The 20,863-nt window shown below is 42.3% G+C and overlaps 1 protein-coding gene across 2 annotated transcripts in view; it reads left to right on the forward strand.

The window, feature by feature from the left end:
• RASGRP3 (RAS guanyl releasing protein 3) overlaps nt 1–20,632 on the forward strand; it is a 51,807-nt gene extending 31,175 nt beyond the window's left edge. For both annotated transcript variants that reach the window (XM_075496127.1, XM_075496126.1), the window contains 8 exons: nt 4,546–4,623; nt 8,857–8,973; nt 11,270–11,385; nt 12,188–12,335; nt 15,856–15,892; nt 18,356–18,481; nt 19,013–19,377; nt 19,927–20,632. In XM_075496127.1, the coding sequence (XP_075352242.1) occupies nt 4,546–4,623; nt 8,857–8,973; nt 11,270–11,385; nt 12,188–12,335; nt 15,856–15,892; nt 18,356–18,481; nt 19,013–19,377; nt 19,927–19,935 (996 nt within the window). In that variant the 3' untranslated portion in view covers nt 19,936–20,632. The remainder of the gene's footprint in view (nt 1–4,545; nt 4,624–8,856; nt 8,974–11,269; nt 11,386–12,187; nt 12,336–15,855; nt 15,893–18,355; nt 18,482–19,012; nt 19,378–19,926) is intronic.
• The last annotated feature ends 231 nt before the right edge of the window (nt 20,633–20,863 follow it).

The raw sequence follows: 20,863 nt of genomic DNA on the forward strand, positions 1-20,863 counted from the left end.
CAGATGTCAGGAAAAAATCTAGATCAAAAGCCAGGGAAAGAATTTCACTATCTCTGAATAGCTGTGTCCAGAACAGGCAATGTATCAGCATTGTCCCCCACTCCCTGGGCAGGTGGGAACCAAATTCCAGTTTTTCCTCAGTCAGGTCACAGACTTGAGGTGACTCTCATTACCTAGCTCATTCTAGGTAAATGCCTTCACTGGAGGGCTATTGGGCAGGAGCCTTGGATTTTTTCCTTTCATGCTTTCCTTTAAAACGCTCAAAAATGTGCATATCTAGAAAGTAAGCAGAGGTTGTAGTTTGTGATGGATTTATGCTGGGACTGATCAGGTACAGAGCTTTACACTGTGGAGGCTGACAAATACGAGCCTGAGCTTGGAGCTACCAAGCTGGAGTGGGTATACCTGTGGCTTCATTGTAATGAGGAATGAGAAAGCTTGGGGGAATAGGAAAACCTTCTCCTGTTGCACCTTGTATGGAACAATCTGGGAACAAGTCCCAGTCCTGGTTAGTGGGACAGGGAAGAGAAAGGACCATGAGTTGCCCACTGCAACACCCCTTTAATTTAAATATTGGGCTATAAAGGCAGATATTTATTATCTTGTTTTGTTTTTGTAGGGATTGAGAGTTGCCTTCTTATCTCATGCCATTCTTTCCCTCCCTGGTCATTTCTGAAAGTTCACAGTTTCTTACAAGCTTGGCTGTGAGTAGGGGGAAGTGGAACCTCAGGCTCTAGGGAACTGAGCAATAAGCAACTGAGTCCAAAAGGGCAGAAATTAAACAATGTGAAGTGAGAGATGGAAGCTGAACTGCTGCTGACATTTTCATTAGCTCTTCTTCTCTCTTTTGGGTGACAGCCTGCTTTCCAAAAGGAGCAGAAAGCTTCAGATTTTTCTAAGACCTTGCAGGTTCATATCCCTCATTGTATCAACCTGAGCTTATATAGTGTATCTGTTTTTCCTTTTTTAAAAAAATATTTTCCTTGTTTTGTTTGTTTTTGGCAAAATGATAGGGATTTTATTTATATTTTCATCTTTAATTCAGTATATTTCATTTACCAGAAGTAACTGAGTACATGATGGGTACTTTTTCACTTATGATGCTCTGATGTATTCATTCCTAATATAACTCTGCTGACTTTGGTTACAGCTGAGCCAATCTCATTGTAAATAAATGAAGGTGCATGCAGCAATGTTGATTCCAGACGCAGGTTAAAATTAACTTGTGCTGCTTTTTACCTGATAGCATGATTCCATGGTGGTACCTTTTAGTAATGATGGAGACAGCCATGCGTATCCTAGGTAGACAGCTATAGGTATCCTAAAACCTTTCCAGGGTAATTCTATCTTCATAGTAGTCACTGGAAGTGTAGTTGTGGGTCAAGTACGTTTGATAGTGTGGGAAGTTTTGATTTAAGATGGTGACTCCTGGAAAGGAAAAAAAACCCAAATTTCTACAAAAAGTTCCTAGACCAGAATTTTGGTACATATCATAATATGAATATTCTTATTTTTCTTCCAGTATGTAGGTTTTGTCCTCATCTGTATATATGAATACAATACTTTTTTTTACAGTGGTCTCTTAAACAGTAATAATGAACTTATATAGTAGATGAAATGTTTCTGTCAATCTTTTTGTTGATAAGAAAGTTTTAAATTACAGGCTGGGGTCAGAGAAAGAGGAGAAGAAAAGCTAGGATTGCAGCCCAAAGCTGACAAGAACTGCCGACTAAAAATAGTTGACCTTGCTATGTGCAAATGGTCTTTTAGCAGATTTAGCCTCCCTTGCTGCCAAAGTCATCCTCAGTTTTCAGAGCCTGAAGAAATAACTATTCTATTTATTGCTAGGTCTTCCCTCTCTAATGTAAACTGTAAAAACTTTTCTCACCTTTAACTTACTTAGAGAAACTGCCTTTCAAAACTAGTAAATGTGTATAAAGGTGTAGAGTGCTTTTCATTTGCGTGTGAATCAGCTGACCCAACTATTTGTTCACTTCTGCTGTTTTCCCATTAAGCCGCTTCCACCCGGGCAAGCTTTTAGTAGGTGTTTTGTCCTGGTAAGCAATATGTAAACCTCTTGCCTGGCCTCCATCCCTTGCAGTGTTGCCTTTTACACCACACCGAGCAAGTGCTAACAGCCTGGCCTGTGCTTCCTTGACAAGTAAATCACTGGGTGCTGGTTTGCTCGTCCAACAACTTGCACAAAAAGAAAAAATGGATATTTCGTGGGCATGTGGGAATTTGCCCTGGTTTTTCTTTTCCTGGGTGGTGGAGCCCTATCCCCTCTGTGGGAGCTGATACCTTTCAAGTGGTTTGGAAATGGTGATGTTTGGGGAAACTGTGTTAAGAGCTATGAAGTGAGAGCTTGACTTAAAAGCTGGGGCGAGGGCTTGGTAGTAAACTTCAAGGCACCTAGTCAAGGGTCTTACGGGCATTTTTCAGATGCTATTGAGTGTATAGATCAAAAGGGTGAATGGGGAACAAGAGGTCTCTCTGGCTTCAGTGGTCGCTGCTGAATGATCAGCATTTTGGCAAGTTGGTCTCGCTCTTCCCTTAAATGTCTGCACACAAACTTAGAAGTCTGCCCCCCCATCTTATTGTCAGCATAAAAAAATCAGCTTCTAGCTCACAGAATTTTAGCTTTGAAGACGTAGCTGAAAGGAGCCAACATTTTGCATGGAAGTTAACATGCCACAAATAAGGCAAAGGTTTGCTGTATGGAGGGCAGTGAGACAAATGCCAGGTTTACCTGCATAGGAGACTGCAAAAGCTGGGAGGGAGCTCTAGCGATGCAAGTCCTCCCTTGTCATGTGTAAACGAGTGTGAGTTATATGGGCAAGAGAAGTAAATGTGCCATGACTCGGCTGCCGGTGAGCCAGAACGTGTTACACAGAGATGGACTCACTTCTTACTGCATGCTTGCTCTTAGTCTGTGTGGTTCTTCCTCCTTTCCTGCCTTATTGGCCACACTCGCTCCATCTCCACTGACTCTGTACTCAGTTCTGTACCAGTCCCTAGCATCTGAAACGTGGAGCTAAGAAGTAGAAGTAGTAAAAGAGGACCTAAGCACGAGCTTGGCAGTGCACCACAGAGGAATAATAGCTCTGATTACATTTTTCATCATTAGAAAACTTAGGTTTGGTAAGGATGCTTAAGGGATTTGCTTACCTGATGTGCACTATTCCCACATTGGTTTTAATTCACAATGTAAATAAAAGCCTGTGGGTAAATGTTTCATCACTTTCTGTGGATTGGAAGTGGATCTCAGTCTCTCAACTAGACTACAGTGCATTTATACTAATTGCGTTAGAACTTACTTGGTGCCACCATTTTTCCCCCACTATTTTTAGGTCTCAACAGCTATTTATCTAACCTGTTCTGAGACTATATGCAAATCACTGGAAAGTCCCAGTCATTTGTACAGTCTAGTGAAGAGAATGAGAAATTTCTAAACAATCAAATTGAAAGTCACCCTCCCTAACTTGTGTTCAGTAAGTTCCACTTACAGAAAAAAAGTTATGCCTTTCTGATCACTCCTCAGGCCCCCCAAATTGCTTGGAAAAATAGGACAGCAATAAAAGTCAAATTAGAATGGAAAGTGCCACCCACTGTAAAGGTTGTCCTAGGAAAACTTGTATTACACTTTATCCATCAGAGCAAAACTGTGAATAAAATATAAAATGAGAGCTTATACAACTGCATTGTCATCATGCTTGAAATTTTTTTGCTAGTATTTGAAACTTGTGTACTAGACAATACCTTGCCCACTGTGTGCTTACACATTGTGCCTAATGAAGTTATAACTGCTGCTTATGATAAGGTCAGGTAATTCAGGGAAGGGGAGATACAAACTTGCTCAGTAAATACTAATGCATTTCCATCCCCAAATCCACACCCTGCTCATCTGGCCTGCTGAGAAAACTAGTAGGAACAGGGCAAGGCCTTTTGAACTAGCAATTCTGCTGTCAGTCCCAGCCTGAGCTGATAATATCATGTGCTCCAGCTGAGTTCTGCTTATTTTATACCACCAAGGAACCTAAGAATAGAGTCAGTGAATAACTGAGTACATGAACGATATTTGTTACAGCAGTTACCGGATCTACGTTATCTTTAGGACAGGTCCTTACATTCCCCTGTGACAGCAGCATGCTAGCTGGGTGAAGGAACCTGCAGGGTGCTCAGACTTTCACTGGTGCCCATAACCAAATTACAAAGCGCAAAAATCAGCGTAGTGTTACAGCTAGGCAAAATGAATAATGCCATATCCAGACATGTCTAAAGCCATGTGTTTGCTCTGGGATGTGTACCTATCTTGGGAAAGGGCACAACTCCTCGCTTACCCATTGCACAAAATTCTGCTTAAAAGAAGGTGGTTCCTAGATGTGGTTCTGCAACTCTGTGAAAAGCTGCTTTCCCAGCAGCTGCACACAGCTTTGGCGTGTATCCTGACCTCTGAGTAGCAAAACTTTTTGTTTAGCTTACAAGCCTGTCATATCCAACCCAGTCTAATAAATATTCCTGGTTTTCCCTCTTTCTTACACATAGCTGTCCCTGGACCTCTATCACACTGAGGATGATATCTACAAGCTCTCGCTGGTGCTGGAACCCAGGAACTCCAAATCTGTAGGTCATCTTTTACTGCATTTTGACACATAGCTAATTCTGTCTGCATGCAGTTGATTAAATTTTTAAATGACAATTAATGTGTTTCCTTATTCGTATTCACATAAAGCTTTTTAGTGTGTATGCTTGTATAGTAAACACAGTTACTCTTTATAGGTTTTAGTGCATATTGGGAAAAGTAAGTAGTAAAACATGCCAGACTTCCTTATTAATTATTTTTCAACAAAACCTCTGCAAGTCCTGGAAAACATAGTTCTGCTTTATATGAAGATATTCTTTGTAAGTTTACATCAATTATTTAATGCGTGACCATTACTTCATTTTCTGGATGCTGGTGCAGTTATATAAAACAACACTGAGTTCAAAGATTTGTTTTAGGTAAGGCACAGCATTAGCTGTAATGTTTTAAAAACTGTTTGCTTATGTAGAATTGGCTGTATCTTGGGCTCTCAAGCAATGTTTAAACACCTCAGAATAGATATTACTTTTTTTTTACTATGTGCAACTAAAGATAATGCTGCATTGGTACATAGAATCATAGAATCATAGAATTGTTTAGGTTGGAAAAGACCTTTAAGATCATCAAGTCCAACCATTAACCTACATGATGCTTTGCAAGTCTGAAGATACAGATAAATCTCCTAATTAATAGTTGAATTTCATTTAAAGTATTACTCTCTCTTCTGCTGCCAAAGTTTGGGGACTCCTCTTCTCTCTGAGCATTTCATCAGTGCATTAACAACCTTATTACCTATCATATCCAGCACATGGTGCTCTCAGGCTGAGCCCTCTCAAGTCTGACACCAGCAGAAACTAAAGGTGGCTGGAAATGCTTAGCAGGGTGTGAGAGCAGAGTCCAGTAGCCTGAGGTCATTCATTGCAGTGCTTTTTACGTTTTTTAAGTATTCTTTAAAGCAAGCAAGGAAGCAGAACCTCATAATTTCCAAGTGTAGGGTTTCTCTGGCTTTTAAGATAGTTTATCACTCTTGGAGACCAGTTTGAGGACTCTGTGTGTGCTTTCAATGGTGGATGATTAGCAACAGTAAGGAAGCTATTGAATATTTCCTTAGTCAACACTAACTCAGTTTAAACACCTGGAATTTCATTACTGAGTCTCCAGTCCTTGTTGGATATGATTTGACCACAACAGTTCCCATTTATCGCAGTCATTCTGGCTCCCTCGTGCTCCCATTACTGCCAGCAAAGCTGATTTGTTACACAGCTATGCTGGGAAGGACTAATGGGCCACTGCTGTAAGTGAAGAAAATTATCACATTGCCGCTTTGATCTCCAGCCTGAGCTTTAAGAAGGACAAAAGCAATATAAACAGTGCTGTGAACTTTAACAGTACCCAGTAATTGTGGGAGACTTCTGCATAATGATCAATGAATAACCAGTGACATTGAGCTGTTGCAGCACCCTGATGGGTAAAAAGCTACAGCTGAATCGACAGAAGCCGGAGTATTTGAAGCGTACTTCTCTTTGATGGAGTGCCAGAGCACACAAGCTCTATTAGAAGGGAAAGAATCTGTAGAGCTTTTGTATGTGGCAAAATTTGTCAAAGGCAACGTGACAGCGTAGTTATGTCATTCCAGCTGCTCCTTGATTTATTGTTGTATGGGTACAACTCCCGTGCAGGTGCACTGCAGAGGAAGTGCCTCATGCTGCTGCAGTCATTTTCGAGGCAAAAGTGGAGCTGCTCCGTTAGCATACAAGCATGCTGTCAACAGGGACTTGAGCAAGACTTTCATTCTGCTAAAACTGGGAGGAGACTCTTCAGTCAGCGTAGCAGCCTAAAAAAATACTGAAGACTGACCGCCAGTTGTAGGATAGATAGCATCTCCCTGTCACACTGTCCTGCTCTTCCCTGTGCATTAGTTACCTTCTTGTTGGGAGTTTTTACTAGTACCCTATTGCCTAGAAGACAACTCTGCCTGGTGCAGTTATGCCACCGAAGACACACTGACATAGAGTTTTTGCTTTTGAGTAGAATTTATTTCAACACCAAAATACGCAGATGCTTGCATCCATCTGAAAATGCTTTTTCAGTCTATGATACCATTATCCCTGTGCTGGTGAAACAAACAGGAGTTACTGGCTAAATCACAAACAGCATGACCAGATACAGTGTTTCTGAACGTTCAGTAAATTCAGCTAGGTAGTGTCTGGACACTGGTTAGTATCTTTCCTCATAGCATGCATTTCAAATACATAAATAAAATTATGGTTGTTCATACGAGTCTATGAGTGAAATTGGAGGAACCGACATTTCCCTTTGGCTAGTGGGCAGTAACATGAAGTTTTCATTGCAGCTTGTCAAAAAACTTAAAAATTGAATGAGGCTTTAAATGAAATAGCCCAGAATAAAGAGGAATGCTCCAGTGGATTCAGTCTCTTTCTGCCATTTTGCACTTGGACCAGCAGGAGTTAAAAGTTCTCTGTGAGGACTTGGTAGTCTAGCACCACTCTGATTCTTTGATACTGATGCTTTGAGTCCCTTTAGTCTAAGATTTTTTTACGAGAAGACACATTTCAAATTTCGTCTCTGACCATAGCTGTAAGAATATCACAATACCAGCACGTTACATGTTGTCATGTAGCATGTCATCTTTAAAAGATTGCCACATTTCTGCATATTTTTAGAGCAAAAATACTTGCCAGCATGCTGGTCTATCGCTGTGTGGTGACATTAATTTTAGGATTAAAACATTCTGTAAGTGCTTTTGGCATATAGAGCTGGATGTCCAGGTTCACTGTATTTCCTGTTGGAATTGAATTCTGCAGATACAGGGATTTTTTTCTTCCTTAAACTTACCTGTGCAGATTTGTATGATGAGTCAAGAGCCATTAAGGAATTGATAAAAGCTGTTCTGACAGCTGAATAAGGAAAAGCCAAATGAGTAAACCAACCCACTAACACATCCTTCTTTTTTTTTCCCTACCAAGCATGGTAGAGTATGACTTTGTGACCATTTTTCATCTCAATGTCAAAGTCTGCAATACCTTTGTTATACACAATAACAACTGTAACATTTTTAGATGGCTTAACGATCTCCCTCTCAACTCACACCAGTTCATAGGGAGACAGATGGGACCCAGATTTCTTGCTCATCAGCTGATACAGGGGCCTTCTGAGGCTGTGGGCCGTCTCCCTTCTGATCCAAACCGTGCTGAAATTTTTCTGCTTGACACTGCTTCACCTGCCGGCTGTCCAGGGGCAGATGCAGGAGAAGGCCACTACGCCTTGCAGCATTTTTCATGCTGCCTGGTGGTTTTTGAAGCCTTACCTGAAACTGTGTTCAGGTTTGTCCTATATTTTCTACTTGAACAAGCCGAGCTGCGTGCCAGAGCTTCTCCCAAAGCACCGTAGTGGCATGGAGGGAGTCGGGCGCGTGCTCTGTGCATCAAGTGAGCTGTCAGCTACCGTTTCGCCAAGACCAAGCTGTTTTCAAAATAAAATAGTCTGGCTGGTGTTACCTGGAGAGCAAGTCAACGGCTAGCCCCTTTCTGCTCAGGCTGCCTAGATGAATTAAGCTGTGCATCCTGGCCTGCTGCAAATTTGCTCCTGTCCCTGCCCAGAAAGATTTCACTCTCGTTCCACTATGGCGTTGGCATTTCCCTGCCACATCGTCATAGCATGTCTTGGCTGGAAACCAGTAGGATGGCTGAGCACAATTCTGCCCCAGCATCTGCATCCTGCCCTCTTCTTGGTGCTGTACAGAGCAGGAGTGTTAACTTATCCAGGCCACCGCAGTCCCTCACGTGGCTCCTGGGCACGGTCCCTCCGGCAGGGTGCTGGGGCCAGGCTGCATCGTGATGGCGAGTTCCTTGGGGGCTGTACCAGGAAGGAGAAAAGCAGGTTTCTGGGCTTGCCTATTTCTGATGCCCGCTGTGTCCAAAGACCCTCGTTTCTTCCCCCTTCCTCCAAGTCTCATTGCTGTTGAACCCTCCGGAGACAGCAGTGAGGAAAGTCTGCCTGGTTTCGCTTCTGAGCTCGCTGGGCACTGCCGCTGCCGGCGTAGCTGCGAGGTGCCACAGAGAGCCCAACTGAAGCCATTAGCAGAGGCAAGCAACCCTTTAAAACCTTTGCCTGATGTTTTGCTAAGCACATTTTTACAGCACAGGGACTCCAGTAGTTTGTGCTTGTAGCTCCGACATATAGAGCTGCTTTAGCAGGAAATTCAACTTCATAATTCAGATTTTAAAATCTTTGTGTTCTGATCCATCTCTCAGCAGCCTACCTCCCCAACGACCCCTAACAAGCCAGTAGTGCCACTGGAGTGGGCATCTGGAGTGGTACCAAAACCTGACCCTACCGTCATTAACAAGCACATACGAAAGCTGGTGGATGTAAGTATTTGGAAGAATATACTGGAAGTATAATATATTTGGAAGAATGATAGCTTTGATATTGTCATCATTATAATTAATTTCAAGCTTTTCAAGAGATTGTTGTGGTTGGGATGAATTTCAGCCATCCAATAACAAATTTGAGCCTTTACGGATACTTTCAGAAATATTTATTTTATTCCTGCAATCAGTGATGGGATTAGTAAGCAGGTTTCTCGATGCAAAGGAGCAAACTTTCAGGAGCATCCAAAGCCTGGCTGCTGTTCAATAGGTTTGATTAGCGAATATAAATTCAGAGGGCAAAGTTGAGTTTTCACAGCTCTAGTCACCCAGTTTATGTCTGGTAACAGCCAGCTGGAAACACAAATACTCAGAAACAAGAACTCACACATTACTAGGTCCAGAGAAGGTTTCCGGAAGCCGTATTTCTAGTTTTCAACTTGCTGTCATTTGACTGTCGAGAGCATACTACGTATGGTAAAGAAAGCACTGTCTTGGTATCACTGTAAAAATCTGGGCATGAGGTCATGAAGAATTATAGCTGGGATCTTCCAGCTTCAGTTTGGAAGGTGACATGTTAGGTAATGCAAACAAAACGAAACGCCCCCAGGTTCCTTTGGAGAGACTGAGCCCTGTTGTGTTGGTGTGTAAGGGACTTTTAGTGATGTGAGCAGCATGCAGAGGAACCAGGAATCTGTTGTAGATAATGAAGCAAGATTTTCTTCTGCTTTTTACAAATTAATAACTAAGTCTGGGAGGAACTATTAAATTCTGACCTCGTCTGTGTTACAGGTCATTAATTGGGGTTATGTTGTTAAGATAACTTAAACAAAGTCTTCAGTTCTCTCACTCAGACTTCAAATATATCTTGTGGTTTACTTTTTGTACATGCTCTTTTTTTAAAAAAGTTTCATTTTTCTCTTAATGTGGGATGCCAGAGCTGCACATGCTGTTCCTGTATTGCTTTTGTCAGTGCCATATGTGTTGATAAAAATCACTCCACATGCAAACCTCTCTTTGATAGCTTGTTTAAATAGGAAGTCTGTCGCAACTCCTTAATCTTTCCAGAATGTGCTGGGGGAGGGGGTTGTTCTTGTTCCTGAGGGTGGGAGAGATGCAGTCCTCCATTCCACAATTTTGGCCTGGTTCAGGACGTATGATCTTGAGTTTGACAGGATTAAAACATGGTTTGGGGCTGTTATGGATACAGCTTACCAAGAGGCCCACACTCTCTGTATAGCCGCCTTCGTTTTGCCAATCTTTGTCATTTACTAGCTGCTTTGAGTTGTGCTTTAAGGCATTGGTTTTATTACTAAAAGTATTGAATACTGCTTGGGTTTGCATATTGGTTCCTTCTTGATGATGTATTTTTGAGGTCTGCCAGTCATCGGTTACAGGTCATTTGATAGGTGCTTAGAAATCGGCTTCATCACGTTCTCGTGAAAATAAGGACAATGCAAACACAGAGGTCTCAGTATATTAAATTCTTGTCTTTGTCAACCAAATCTTATTCTGATGAGAGAGTTTGTGCTTCAATACGTGTCTTTCAGACAGTCATGCTGACTTTGACACTCATGTTTTTCCCATCGGCATCACGCATAGCTTTAACGCCCCTTGCACATCTCTGCAATCAGTAAGACAGAATATAGTAATTCCTTAGCAGCTAAGGAGGGCTTCCATCACTTTATGCGACCTTTTAAATTTGATCCCATGTCTGTTTTTACTTAGTGGCGAGTTGGGGTGCATTGATGGGAGGGAATCATTGTTAGATATAAAGTGCTCGTGATCTGGATGTCAAAGTATTAGTAAACAGATGAGATTGAAACAGTACTGTGGCAGAGCAGAGGTGACCAACTAAAAGAGAAGTGAAGCCAAAAACATCTGAAATACTCATGGGAAAGCTGCTGTTGGGTTGTTTTTGTTTTATTTGTGGTTTTGTGATTAAAAAGCATACTTAATGAAGCAAAGGGAATATGTCACACGGGGCAGAATTTTAGTGACATTTCCAATAAAGAAGAAAAATAAAGCAAGAAAAATTATGTCTGAAGCGGTGTGGAGGACCATCACTAGATAAATACTGAGGTCAAGTTTTCTTTAAAAATTAGCCTTTTTTTCCCCTACAGTCCAATACATATGCATATTGAAGTACCAAGTAGGAATAAAAGGAATAAAACAATGCAGCAGAGCATCTGATTAGTAATGTTGAACATGGTTACATGTAATTATAAGGTTGAAGAGCAGGTATAGATTCAGGATAGGCTAGATATTAGGACAATAATTTCTTTTTTTCTCCCAGTCTGTCTTTAGGAACTACGATCATGACCATGATGGCTATATTTCTCAGGAAGACTTTGAAAGTATAGCTGCCAACTTCCCCTTTTTGGACTCTTTCTGTGTGCTGGACAAAGACCAGTAAGCTTGGAGATTTCTTTGTGTTTTTTTCCTTTTCCTCAATTTAAAAACTCATGAAAACCAAATATTGAAGAAACAGTGTCTCCCAAGCTTCGTGTGTCTGACATCTTGCTTAAGGCACTGAAGATCACTGAAGGCTGAATTCTGTTCTCATTTAACTTCTTATCCTGTAGTCGGTTCTATAAGCCCACCCAGGTTGGAGTCATGCTTTACCTGGTACTTTCAAAATCATTTATGTAATAGTTTAATGAGGAATTCCTGCTGGGACTGAGTCAAAACCCTTAGAGTACTGCTCAAATTACAGTGGAGATGCTGTATCCAGACCAGGCATCAGACTGATGAAAAAAATAAGTTGTGTACAGGAGAGGGGAAATGAGTGTATGTAGCAGAGAGAGGGTAACAAATATCCTAGGAGGTACGTATAATATATATTTCCTAGTCAGCTGGGCTTGATAATTCTTGTTGTCCAGACTCTCTTTGGCTGTCGAGGCTGGTGGTCAGCCAGGGGCGTAACCCCTTGGTCTGTGTGAGCAGTAAGTCAAGATCCTTCACTTAATGGCCTTGTCTGTGCTCTGATACCATGAACAGGTGAGAAACCAAGGTCCATGCTATAAGTTCAGTGTTTGCTGTTTAATGAAGGATAAGAACCACAAAGGTTCTAAGGGCTTTTTTCTGCCAGGACTGTTGCAGCTCTTTCAAAGAATGTGTTTTCTGTGCTGCGTGCTTTTTTGCAATGAGAAAATCCTGAATTGTTCAGTGCCGTGAGCAGTCACAGATCTACTCTGCTTTTTTTCCCTCACAGAGATGGTCTTATAAGCAAAGAAGAAATGATGGCTTACTTTCTGAGAGCTAAATCACAGTTCCAGTGTAAAATGGGACCAGGGTTTATTCATAACTTTCAGGAGATGACCTATCTTAAACCAACTTTCTGTGAGCACTGTGCAGGATTTGTAAGTATGTTTTTAATAATAGTATATCTTAAACACAATTTTTTACCCTTCAAAGTAGACAGGGTGAAACTGGCATTGCTAAAGTCTCTTGGCCAAATATCTCATTGCATTCAGAAGCATAAAACATTTACTCATGTTGTAGCTGTGCTATCCAGTTTTGTTTTAGTGGTTCCTGAATACTAGGCATTTGTAAGAATTACTGTTGCAGGGGAAAAAAATAAAATTATGTTAGCTAAAGGATATTAGAGACTATATGAATGGCCTTACTTGGTTTATCTTAAGCTCTTTAATTTGGCTTGATTTCCCATGTAAACAAGCTCAAGGGAAAATGGGTGTCTGGAACAGAGGATGTAGATGAAGCAAAAGCCGTTCTTTCACAGGAAATTGCACATGGCAACATAGCTATGTTCATAATTCTCTGAATGGCAATAACAGCCTTAATCCTTTCTCTATTGAATTAACAGATCTTCTAATTTGGTCAAGAAATCAAAAGTGCTTCCAGCAGTTCTGTACAATAAGATTTTTTAAAATTTATTTTAAGGGGTTTTTTAATTTGCTTTTTCTCTCAGCCATAATTTACCAGATGCCACTTATTAGAGTGCTTTATACGTAGCTGGGAAATGATTGTTTTTGTGAATATTTGTGTTGCTTGTAAACCTCCAACTTTTTCACTTCAAACCAAGTATAGTAAAGAAAAAGGAATTCCTATGATTTAAAAGTTACATTAATGTACACACCCTGCTGAAATCAAACGTCCACATTTAGACAGCTTAAGCAATAAGGGCAGAGGCCCATGTCTTCCACTTATGTGTGGCCCATGTACAGGGTGTCAACTCAGAACATGGTTCCTGCTCTCCAGTGCAGATCTGCCTCTGCTATCGACAGCAAAACCTCCAGCTTGTACGACGTGAACTTTTCCACTAAGTAATATTTTATCGTGGCTGAAAGTAACAATAACAGCACTGCTAAGTGCAAAACCGTGCCTCGTCTCAGACCAGCTCTGGTGTTCCTGCTCTTGTCCGTGCTCCCATCTTCCACTTGCGTCTTTTGTGAAGCCTCTGTCTTGTTCAGATGCTCGTGGTCCCTATCACAACCGCTGATCAAGGCCACAGGGAAGAAGGAATTCCACCTGTTTCTGCTAGAACTGCAAAAACCTCAGAGGTGACATGGTCAATGCTGATTCAGGAGCATGCTGGTGGGCTCTTGAGCTGACAGCTCCAGCAGACTGATGGGGCAGGGGCAGTCACTGGCCTGAGCCTATTGTTTCAGGCTGCCTACAGCCTTGGGAAGACATCATTGCGTTTGTGACACTCGGTTCATGTTTGGAAGGCTTCCGTAGCAAAGCAAGGCCTGAGGACTGCCCTGCAATGTCCTCTCCACCAGATATTTTTCTCCTGTATCAATTTGCTAATTGGCCATTGTTGGATTTTTCATGTCTCCTGATTACATCCAGCACAGGAATACAAATGAGTAAGGGGTTGTACAGGAAATGGAAATAAGGTCATTTTTCCTGTCAGCTCACTGAAGTCATTGGCATTGTCCTGTGGATGAGTTGGGCTGATAGGACACGAACCAACTACAAAATCTGCTGCGTGTTTGTTCAGCATTTCAGTGCAGCTCATCCATGGGTGGAAACTTAATTTTGAACTGATGCACTGATTCACAGTCAAAATAATGTGCACTGACAGTGCAGCAGGATGAATTGACATGACAGTGCAATGCGTGCAGTATCCAATAAAATATCTGTTATTGAAATGATACAAACTTTAAAGGTCAAGCTAAAACCTAATGCCATTAAGCAGTGCGAAATTGATATGCCCATGGCCGGCCACAGTTCCGTCCCACAGCTTGAGTTGCACTGTGTGGCACGGTAGGTGACCAGCCATCCCACCAAGCTTTACCATACGACTTTGCACAGATCCTCTTACCTTGGAGCTGGCTCAAGCCAGCTTTGCAGCAAAGCTGTGTCAGACAGATTCAAAGCTTTAGGTCAGAATTCATGACACAGCACTTCAGCTAAGCTTCGCTGCTGTGTGTAATCACGAGAGTGGTGCCAAATTTGAGTAGGAGGAAGGTACAGAGCTAAGAAGGTGAGGAGAAGGCTCTTCAGTGGGAACAGATTAGAGCTTAAAGGAAAGAAACTACAATCCATGTCTCTTACGGTGATCCTGGCAAAGAGACCTGAGAAAAAAAGTCATGTAAAGCTGAGCAGCGACAGCCCTGCTGCTGCTCTTCCAAGAGGGGGCTGGGGGGCTCCACGGGCACTGCCTGACCACAGCGATGGCTTTCACTGTGCATATATACAGCATTAGGAGGAAAAGAGTAAGCAGCAGGCTTTCTATGGACCCTTCTTCCACTGTTGTTGCTTCTGTTCTTTTATTCACCTTTCTTCCACCCTGTCTAATCAAAATAGACAAGCCCCCCTTTTTCCTTACAAATTATTTTTTGCAGTGCATGGATTTTTTTTCCCCCAGAATCTTCCTATTCCGTTTATTTTACTCTTTCCTTTGTATTCTGAATGTTCTCCAGCTCTTCCTTTTGAACATTTCTTTAATGACCATATTCACCCCCTGCATACTGTGCATGGGTTCTTATAAATATGGTGAGGAGCCACGTGCAGTTTCAGCTGCCTGGATGTGCTCACCCTCCTTGGTAGTGTTTTGAATGAGGTCAGGATAAATAAACACTGCAGTGCCCGATCTTTTTCCTTTAATGCTAGGGCTAGAAAAACTGCCCCTTCCTCTATTTGCCTTTCAAAGTGAAAATGCTTGTTTTTATAACACAATGACTGTAGATACAGCACTTCTGAGTGTATAGATAATGATTTGCTAGGAAATTTTCCTACTTCCAAGCAATCCTGCTCATGTTACAGTGAAAGTTTCTCAAAAGTGGGACTGCACACACTGCCTCCTGGAAGTTTAGCATTTGGGTGTTATGTACGTCAACAAGGACAGCTTCTGGGAGGAGGCAAAGATAGAATTTAGTGGCTTTTCTGCCTGTTTCAATCTTCAACCTTTTTTGTAACGGAAAAAGTCAGGCGCACAAATCTGATTGCTATGGCTGGGTGTGCTGGGGACGAGTATGGGAACCAAGAACCTAATTTTTATCCCCAGTGGTGTTTTCTTCTGCTGTGTTTGAAAGGCATGGGTCATTCATGTATCTGGAGAATGGATGTACACTGGAAATTCCCTTGCAGATAACATTAAGTGAGCCTAAAAGCAGAACGTGCTCTGCTGGTTTCAGTAAGCTTGATATAATGGCAATTTTTTACCTGTTTTGGAAGCAAATGTCATCTATGTCTCTCTTTCTCTGGTAGTCCCACTGTAAGTAGTAGAAATAAGGGGGAAGCCACACAAGGCTTATCACAATTAGAGGGGGAGGTCTGTCTAACAGGAAGGGTGTTAAGAGCAGTTGTATCCTGTTTGTGCTTTTGTAGCCATTGGTACTTCCTCATTGTGACCTTGTTTTCCTTCCGGCTTTCTTTTCTGATTCCTTGACGTTCTTTTGTCTTTCTTTGCAGCTCTGGGGTATAATCAAACAAGGCTACAAATGCAAAGGTAAATAAATATTGCATGGATTTTTTCAAGCTATAGGTGGCGGGTTTAGCAAAAGGTCAACTGTATTTTTTACTAGAATGATATCTGTTCATCCAAATTTTGCTTATAAACTTGGTACTGTCTGTGAACAGTGACTGCTGGTATGCTATGAAGCCTCACTGCATTAGGGGACATAGCACCCAGTAGGAATACACAGGTTCTGTGAGCTAAAAGCCCCAAGCAGTCGCTGACTTCATGAGGTGTCACTTTCTACCAGCAAAGACCTTGCATCTTGGAAAACCAAGTGTCCTCATCCTAACACCAAGACATCCTGAAATATATCTGCTGAGACTTGGGGTCAGGAAAAAGTCTGGTGGCAATGCTGTCTGTCATGTACATCCGCATGCCTGTAGTGAAGCCTAACTGGTCTTGCAATGCAATAGTGGCTGAGCTAGAAATAGGGAAATATTTAATTCCTAGACTGCCCAGCAGATCTCATTGTAAGACCTTCTGCAGACATTCAGCTTAAAAAAACCCCTAGAGTTCTTACAGCCCTCTCTGTTGCTTTCATAAAATGTTTAATTTCTAAGGCAGTACTTGCACCATATTGAGCAGGTCAGACCAAAAATGACATTGTAGTGGTCCTCATCGCCTTTAAACTCCCAGACCTCTTTATTTCTCAAGCAGCCCAGCTCTGGCTGAAGGGCACTGTTGATTTTCACAGTTGTGGTTGCATCTCAGTTATTCACAGGGAACCATTCACGCTGGGGCTTCATATTTGTATTTATACGCACTCTTTTCCCTTAGTCTTACACTGGCTCCCAGGAGAAGGGTGAAGAATTGGCAGGATTGCTTTTTAGGATACACCATATTTGTGTCTCCCTCTCCACCCGTGAACATCTCTTCCTCAGAGAGGGGTGGGGAAAATGCCCATGGCTAAAGCAACGTACATAATTCAGCTATTCCTGATTACTGTCATCTGAGCAGCTACAAAAGGGCTAGTTGCGGTCTAATACTTTTACTGGTAGAATGAGGGAAGGAAGATGATAGGGTTTTGTCACAGCAGCCCTGTAAACTCAGCTTGACATCTGAAAGCTGAGCTCTGTCCTCCACCATTGCTTGTAACAGTGGCGCAGTGGAGAGAGAGCAAAAGTGGTTCAGTAGAGTCAAAATTATAGGCAATGGAGCACGAGAGTAAGAGAGTAGAGCTGCTCGCTCAGATGTTAAAGTGGTCAACAAGTGTAATTAGTGCCTGCCCTTTGTTGCAGCAGCTACCAGCTGTTCCGTATGCCAGCAGCACTAGGGTGCTGCACCCATTAGGGATGATTTCTGCCTTTGAGCACAGAGCTGTGAGCTTCTGTTTTGAACCTCTGACACTGGGCTAGCAGGGGGAGGGAAGGAGGGAGTTCATCTGTTCAAGTCTGCTGCTTAGCCCAGCACTGTGGATAACGAGATAAAGCTAGACTGTGTGGTCTACAAGTGATGAAGGAGGTTCTCCACTGCCAAGAGATCCTTATTGTATGGGGGGGGATGTTGTGTTACCTTTAGGGCAGACAAAACCATAGCTGGGCAGGTACTTCTGTATTAGTCATATGAACAAGGCGATGGGAGAAACCAGAACTCTCACCCATCACGCTAGAGCTGCTGCCCTGGGCAGAATGATTCTTTTAGCAGAGAGTTATAAACACAACGCCTTGGCAATGGCTCACCTAGAAGAAAATGTTACGTCTTGGAGCAGCAACAGAGAAACAAGGGAGACGGAAATTTTCAAACAAGGGCAAGGGACAGAGAGGAGAGAGACCCCGTGTTTGGGGCACACATCTTCCACGCTTTGGCCCTTTCTTGCAGATAAGATCCGTACTGCAGTCATCCTTCAGACAAATGTACCTAGTGATGAGTGTATCTGCAGGGATGCAAAGCCCAGCAGAGGCTAGGTGTGCAGGCACTCAGCCAGCTTCATCCAGGTGGATGATACATGTCCACAGAGCTTACTCTGTGCTGATGTTGCTTGCTGAGCTACTTAGGTGAGTTTCAACCTCCAGCTGTCCTTCCAGAAGCTCAGAGTATGGATGCTCCAGTGTCTTCTGACCAAGTATGTTTACTATAACGGGCCCTGCTGGGTCAAATTAAAAAAAAAAAAATTTTTTTGGAGACTCTTGCAGTAGAGTGGAGGTTTTATGCATGGCATATACAGGATCATACCAGTAATTCCAGGCCTCTTCCTTGAAACTAATTTCTGATGAAAATATCATCCCCCTCTTCCCTTCTGCTGCCAGATTTCTATTAATGGCTGCCATGGAAATGATCCATTTTTTGTAACGCTTTTCACACCAAATGATCCATTTCTGTAACTCCCTTCGCACCTTCTGTCAAAGTATTTGTTCCTTCAAAGTCCCTCCTGGTATCTGTCTGCTAACAGCCCTGACGGATTACCAGATAGTTGTGGCTTTCCATTTGGTGATTTGACAATTCCTTTCTTTACAGATTGTGGTGCCAACTGTCATAAGCAATGCAGAGACCTGCTCGTGCTGGCGTGCAGGAAATTTTCCAGAGGAACCTCAGTAGGCAGCAACCATGGCTCTCTGCCTAGCAGTCCATCTCTGCCTCCAGGTGAGAGCACTTTTGTTCCTATTTTAAACCATTTCTGGAATCCTCTCTAACGGCCAGTGTCCTTGCTGCCATTTTTAATTTTTCCTTTGCATCAATGCACAGAGCAGCACATGTACTTTCCACTGCACTGTGGCTTGCGTTCAGTGCTCAGATTACAACATCCCTTTCTGCGGTGATGGCCTTAGTCTCCTGCCTGAGGCTCCCTATCCTCTATACTGGCACCCCTATCCCAGCTGAAAAGAAATAAAATTAGAATTAGGGAAATTGTACTTCTCCTTATAAGCCACTTCGGGGCAGGGGCTGGGAGGTAGAGCACAATTCTAGCTCTGCCTTATCCCCTGAGCATGCAGATGGAGGGAGAAGGAAATGTGCGTGCACAAGGCCAGAATCAGTTTCCAAGCAGCATATGGATATTTCTAATTATACCACTACTTCATATAGGGGTTACCCCCCCACACCCCAGGCTTAAGTTATCTTGTAAAGGTCTTGAAGTAGAATATTTAAAATAAACAATTCCACCCTCTCTTTCAGTCCAAGATGAAGTATTTGAATTTCCCAGTGTTGCTGCGGAACACCAGGACCTCGATGGCAGAGCTATCACCCTCGTCACTGGCTCTTCACGGAAAATTTCAGTGCGGCTGCAGAGGGCGACCACCAGCCAAGCAACACAGACAGAACCACTGTGGCATGAACCAGGCTGGAATGATTCAGGTTCCCATACTTTCCCCAAAATGAAGTCCAAGTTCCATGGCAAAGCTGGGAAGAACAAGGGCTTTGCAAAATGGGAGAACGAAAAGCCCAACGTGCAGGCTGATATAGAGCTAGAAGCTGAGGCCCCACGACACATACAGGATCACAACGGAATAGAAACCCTCCCAGAAAGACAAGAATCTGAGGTGAGTTGCAGAAGAAGCAAAGACAGTTTAAAATCTGCTAGTCTGAGGTCTCATAAGGTTATTTTATGAATTTCATTCAATGAATCAAATCAATCATCAAATGAATGTCATTATTTTTTTGAATTTCATTCAAATTTGCCATTGCTTCTTGCACAAGTTACTTTCAGAAGAATGCCAAATCGTCCATAGATACCTATTTTCTACACTGCAGTGTGCATTTATTGTAACACTGTAACTGGGGCTTTGGCTCTTGGTGTCAGTATGTGCTTTTAGGAGTTGGACACTTTTTTTTTTTTTTGAAAATGATTAAAATAGCCTGGTGGATTATCTGACCAAATTCTGTGCTGTTGTACCCTTGCAATGCACAGTTCAGGGCTCCATGTTAGATTCACAAGAACCAGTGTTCTGATAAATATACAAGTCCAGGCTAGGGCAGGATAGTGGTCTGATTTCTGTTGCTGTTACCTATGAATTTTATACTTCCAAAGCCTCATGCTTTTATTGACCATCTTTGCTAGCATGTAAGTGCCTATTTTATTTTGGTTACAGGATAGCTGATTGCTCACTCTGAAGCCCAGAAAAATGAAGATGACAACTGCAAGCATTGATGGACTGTCACAGACCACACATTTGGCCATGAGAAGTTTTCCTGTACCTCGTACTTTTAAATTCAACCATTGCCCTATTTTCTTAGCTGAAAGGTGTTACAAAGGACTATTTATTTTCCCACAAGTAAGCCATTTGGATGAGCATCGCACGGACACAGCAGAAAGGATCTCTGCGCTCAGTGTTTTCTCTTGTATGACTTTTGTGGAAACTTCCTCTACATGCCAGTGAGGATATATTTGGCCTCCTTTAAATATACTGCATCATTTCGGTATGTCTGCCAGCAACAACAATGGTGAGGACAGAAGCCAAGCATCTAAGTTTGTTCAATAACACTCCTTTTCCAGAGCCTCATAATGATCGTTTAAGGAAAGAAGTAGGTGTGTATGTTGATTAAATCTCAGACAAAAACCTTTCACAAAGTCCTCTATGCTGAAATTCTTTGCACACCTGAGGTTTTGAATTTTGGCCGTGTTTACATTGCTACAGTGAGTATATTGGTGTTCAGCACAGTGATACCAGTTCCCAGACTGGGGATCCTTCAAATAGGCAGCACATGGCCAAGACTGAAGGAATTCCAAGACACTATGCATATGTCTGGTTACACTGCAGTGGAGAGAGGTCCTCTCTGCCAATGCTGATGATGGTAAAATTAGCATGTAATAAACACCTTAGTGTTAAGTGTGTGTGTATGTATGTGTATGTGATACGTTTTTCTCTGGTTAGCAGCCTGCACATGTTAAGACTAAATGTACTGAAAAGCAACCTCCAAATTAGCAGTTTGCTAATGTAGGATATAGCACCTAAATCTGTAATGGCCTGAGAAGCAGGTTTGAAGTGGCATTTCTCAGAAGCATTAAGTTACTTAAGGAGCACAGCC

This window comes from Mycteria americana, chromosome 3 (assembly GCF_035582795.1).
Source record: "Mycteria americana isolate JAX WOST 10 ecotype Jacksonville Zoo and Gardens chromosome 3, USCA_MyAme_1.0, whole genome shotgun sequence".
Lineage (NCBI taxonomy): Eukaryota > Metazoa > Chordata > Aves > Ciconiiformes > Ciconiidae > Mycteria > Mycteria americana.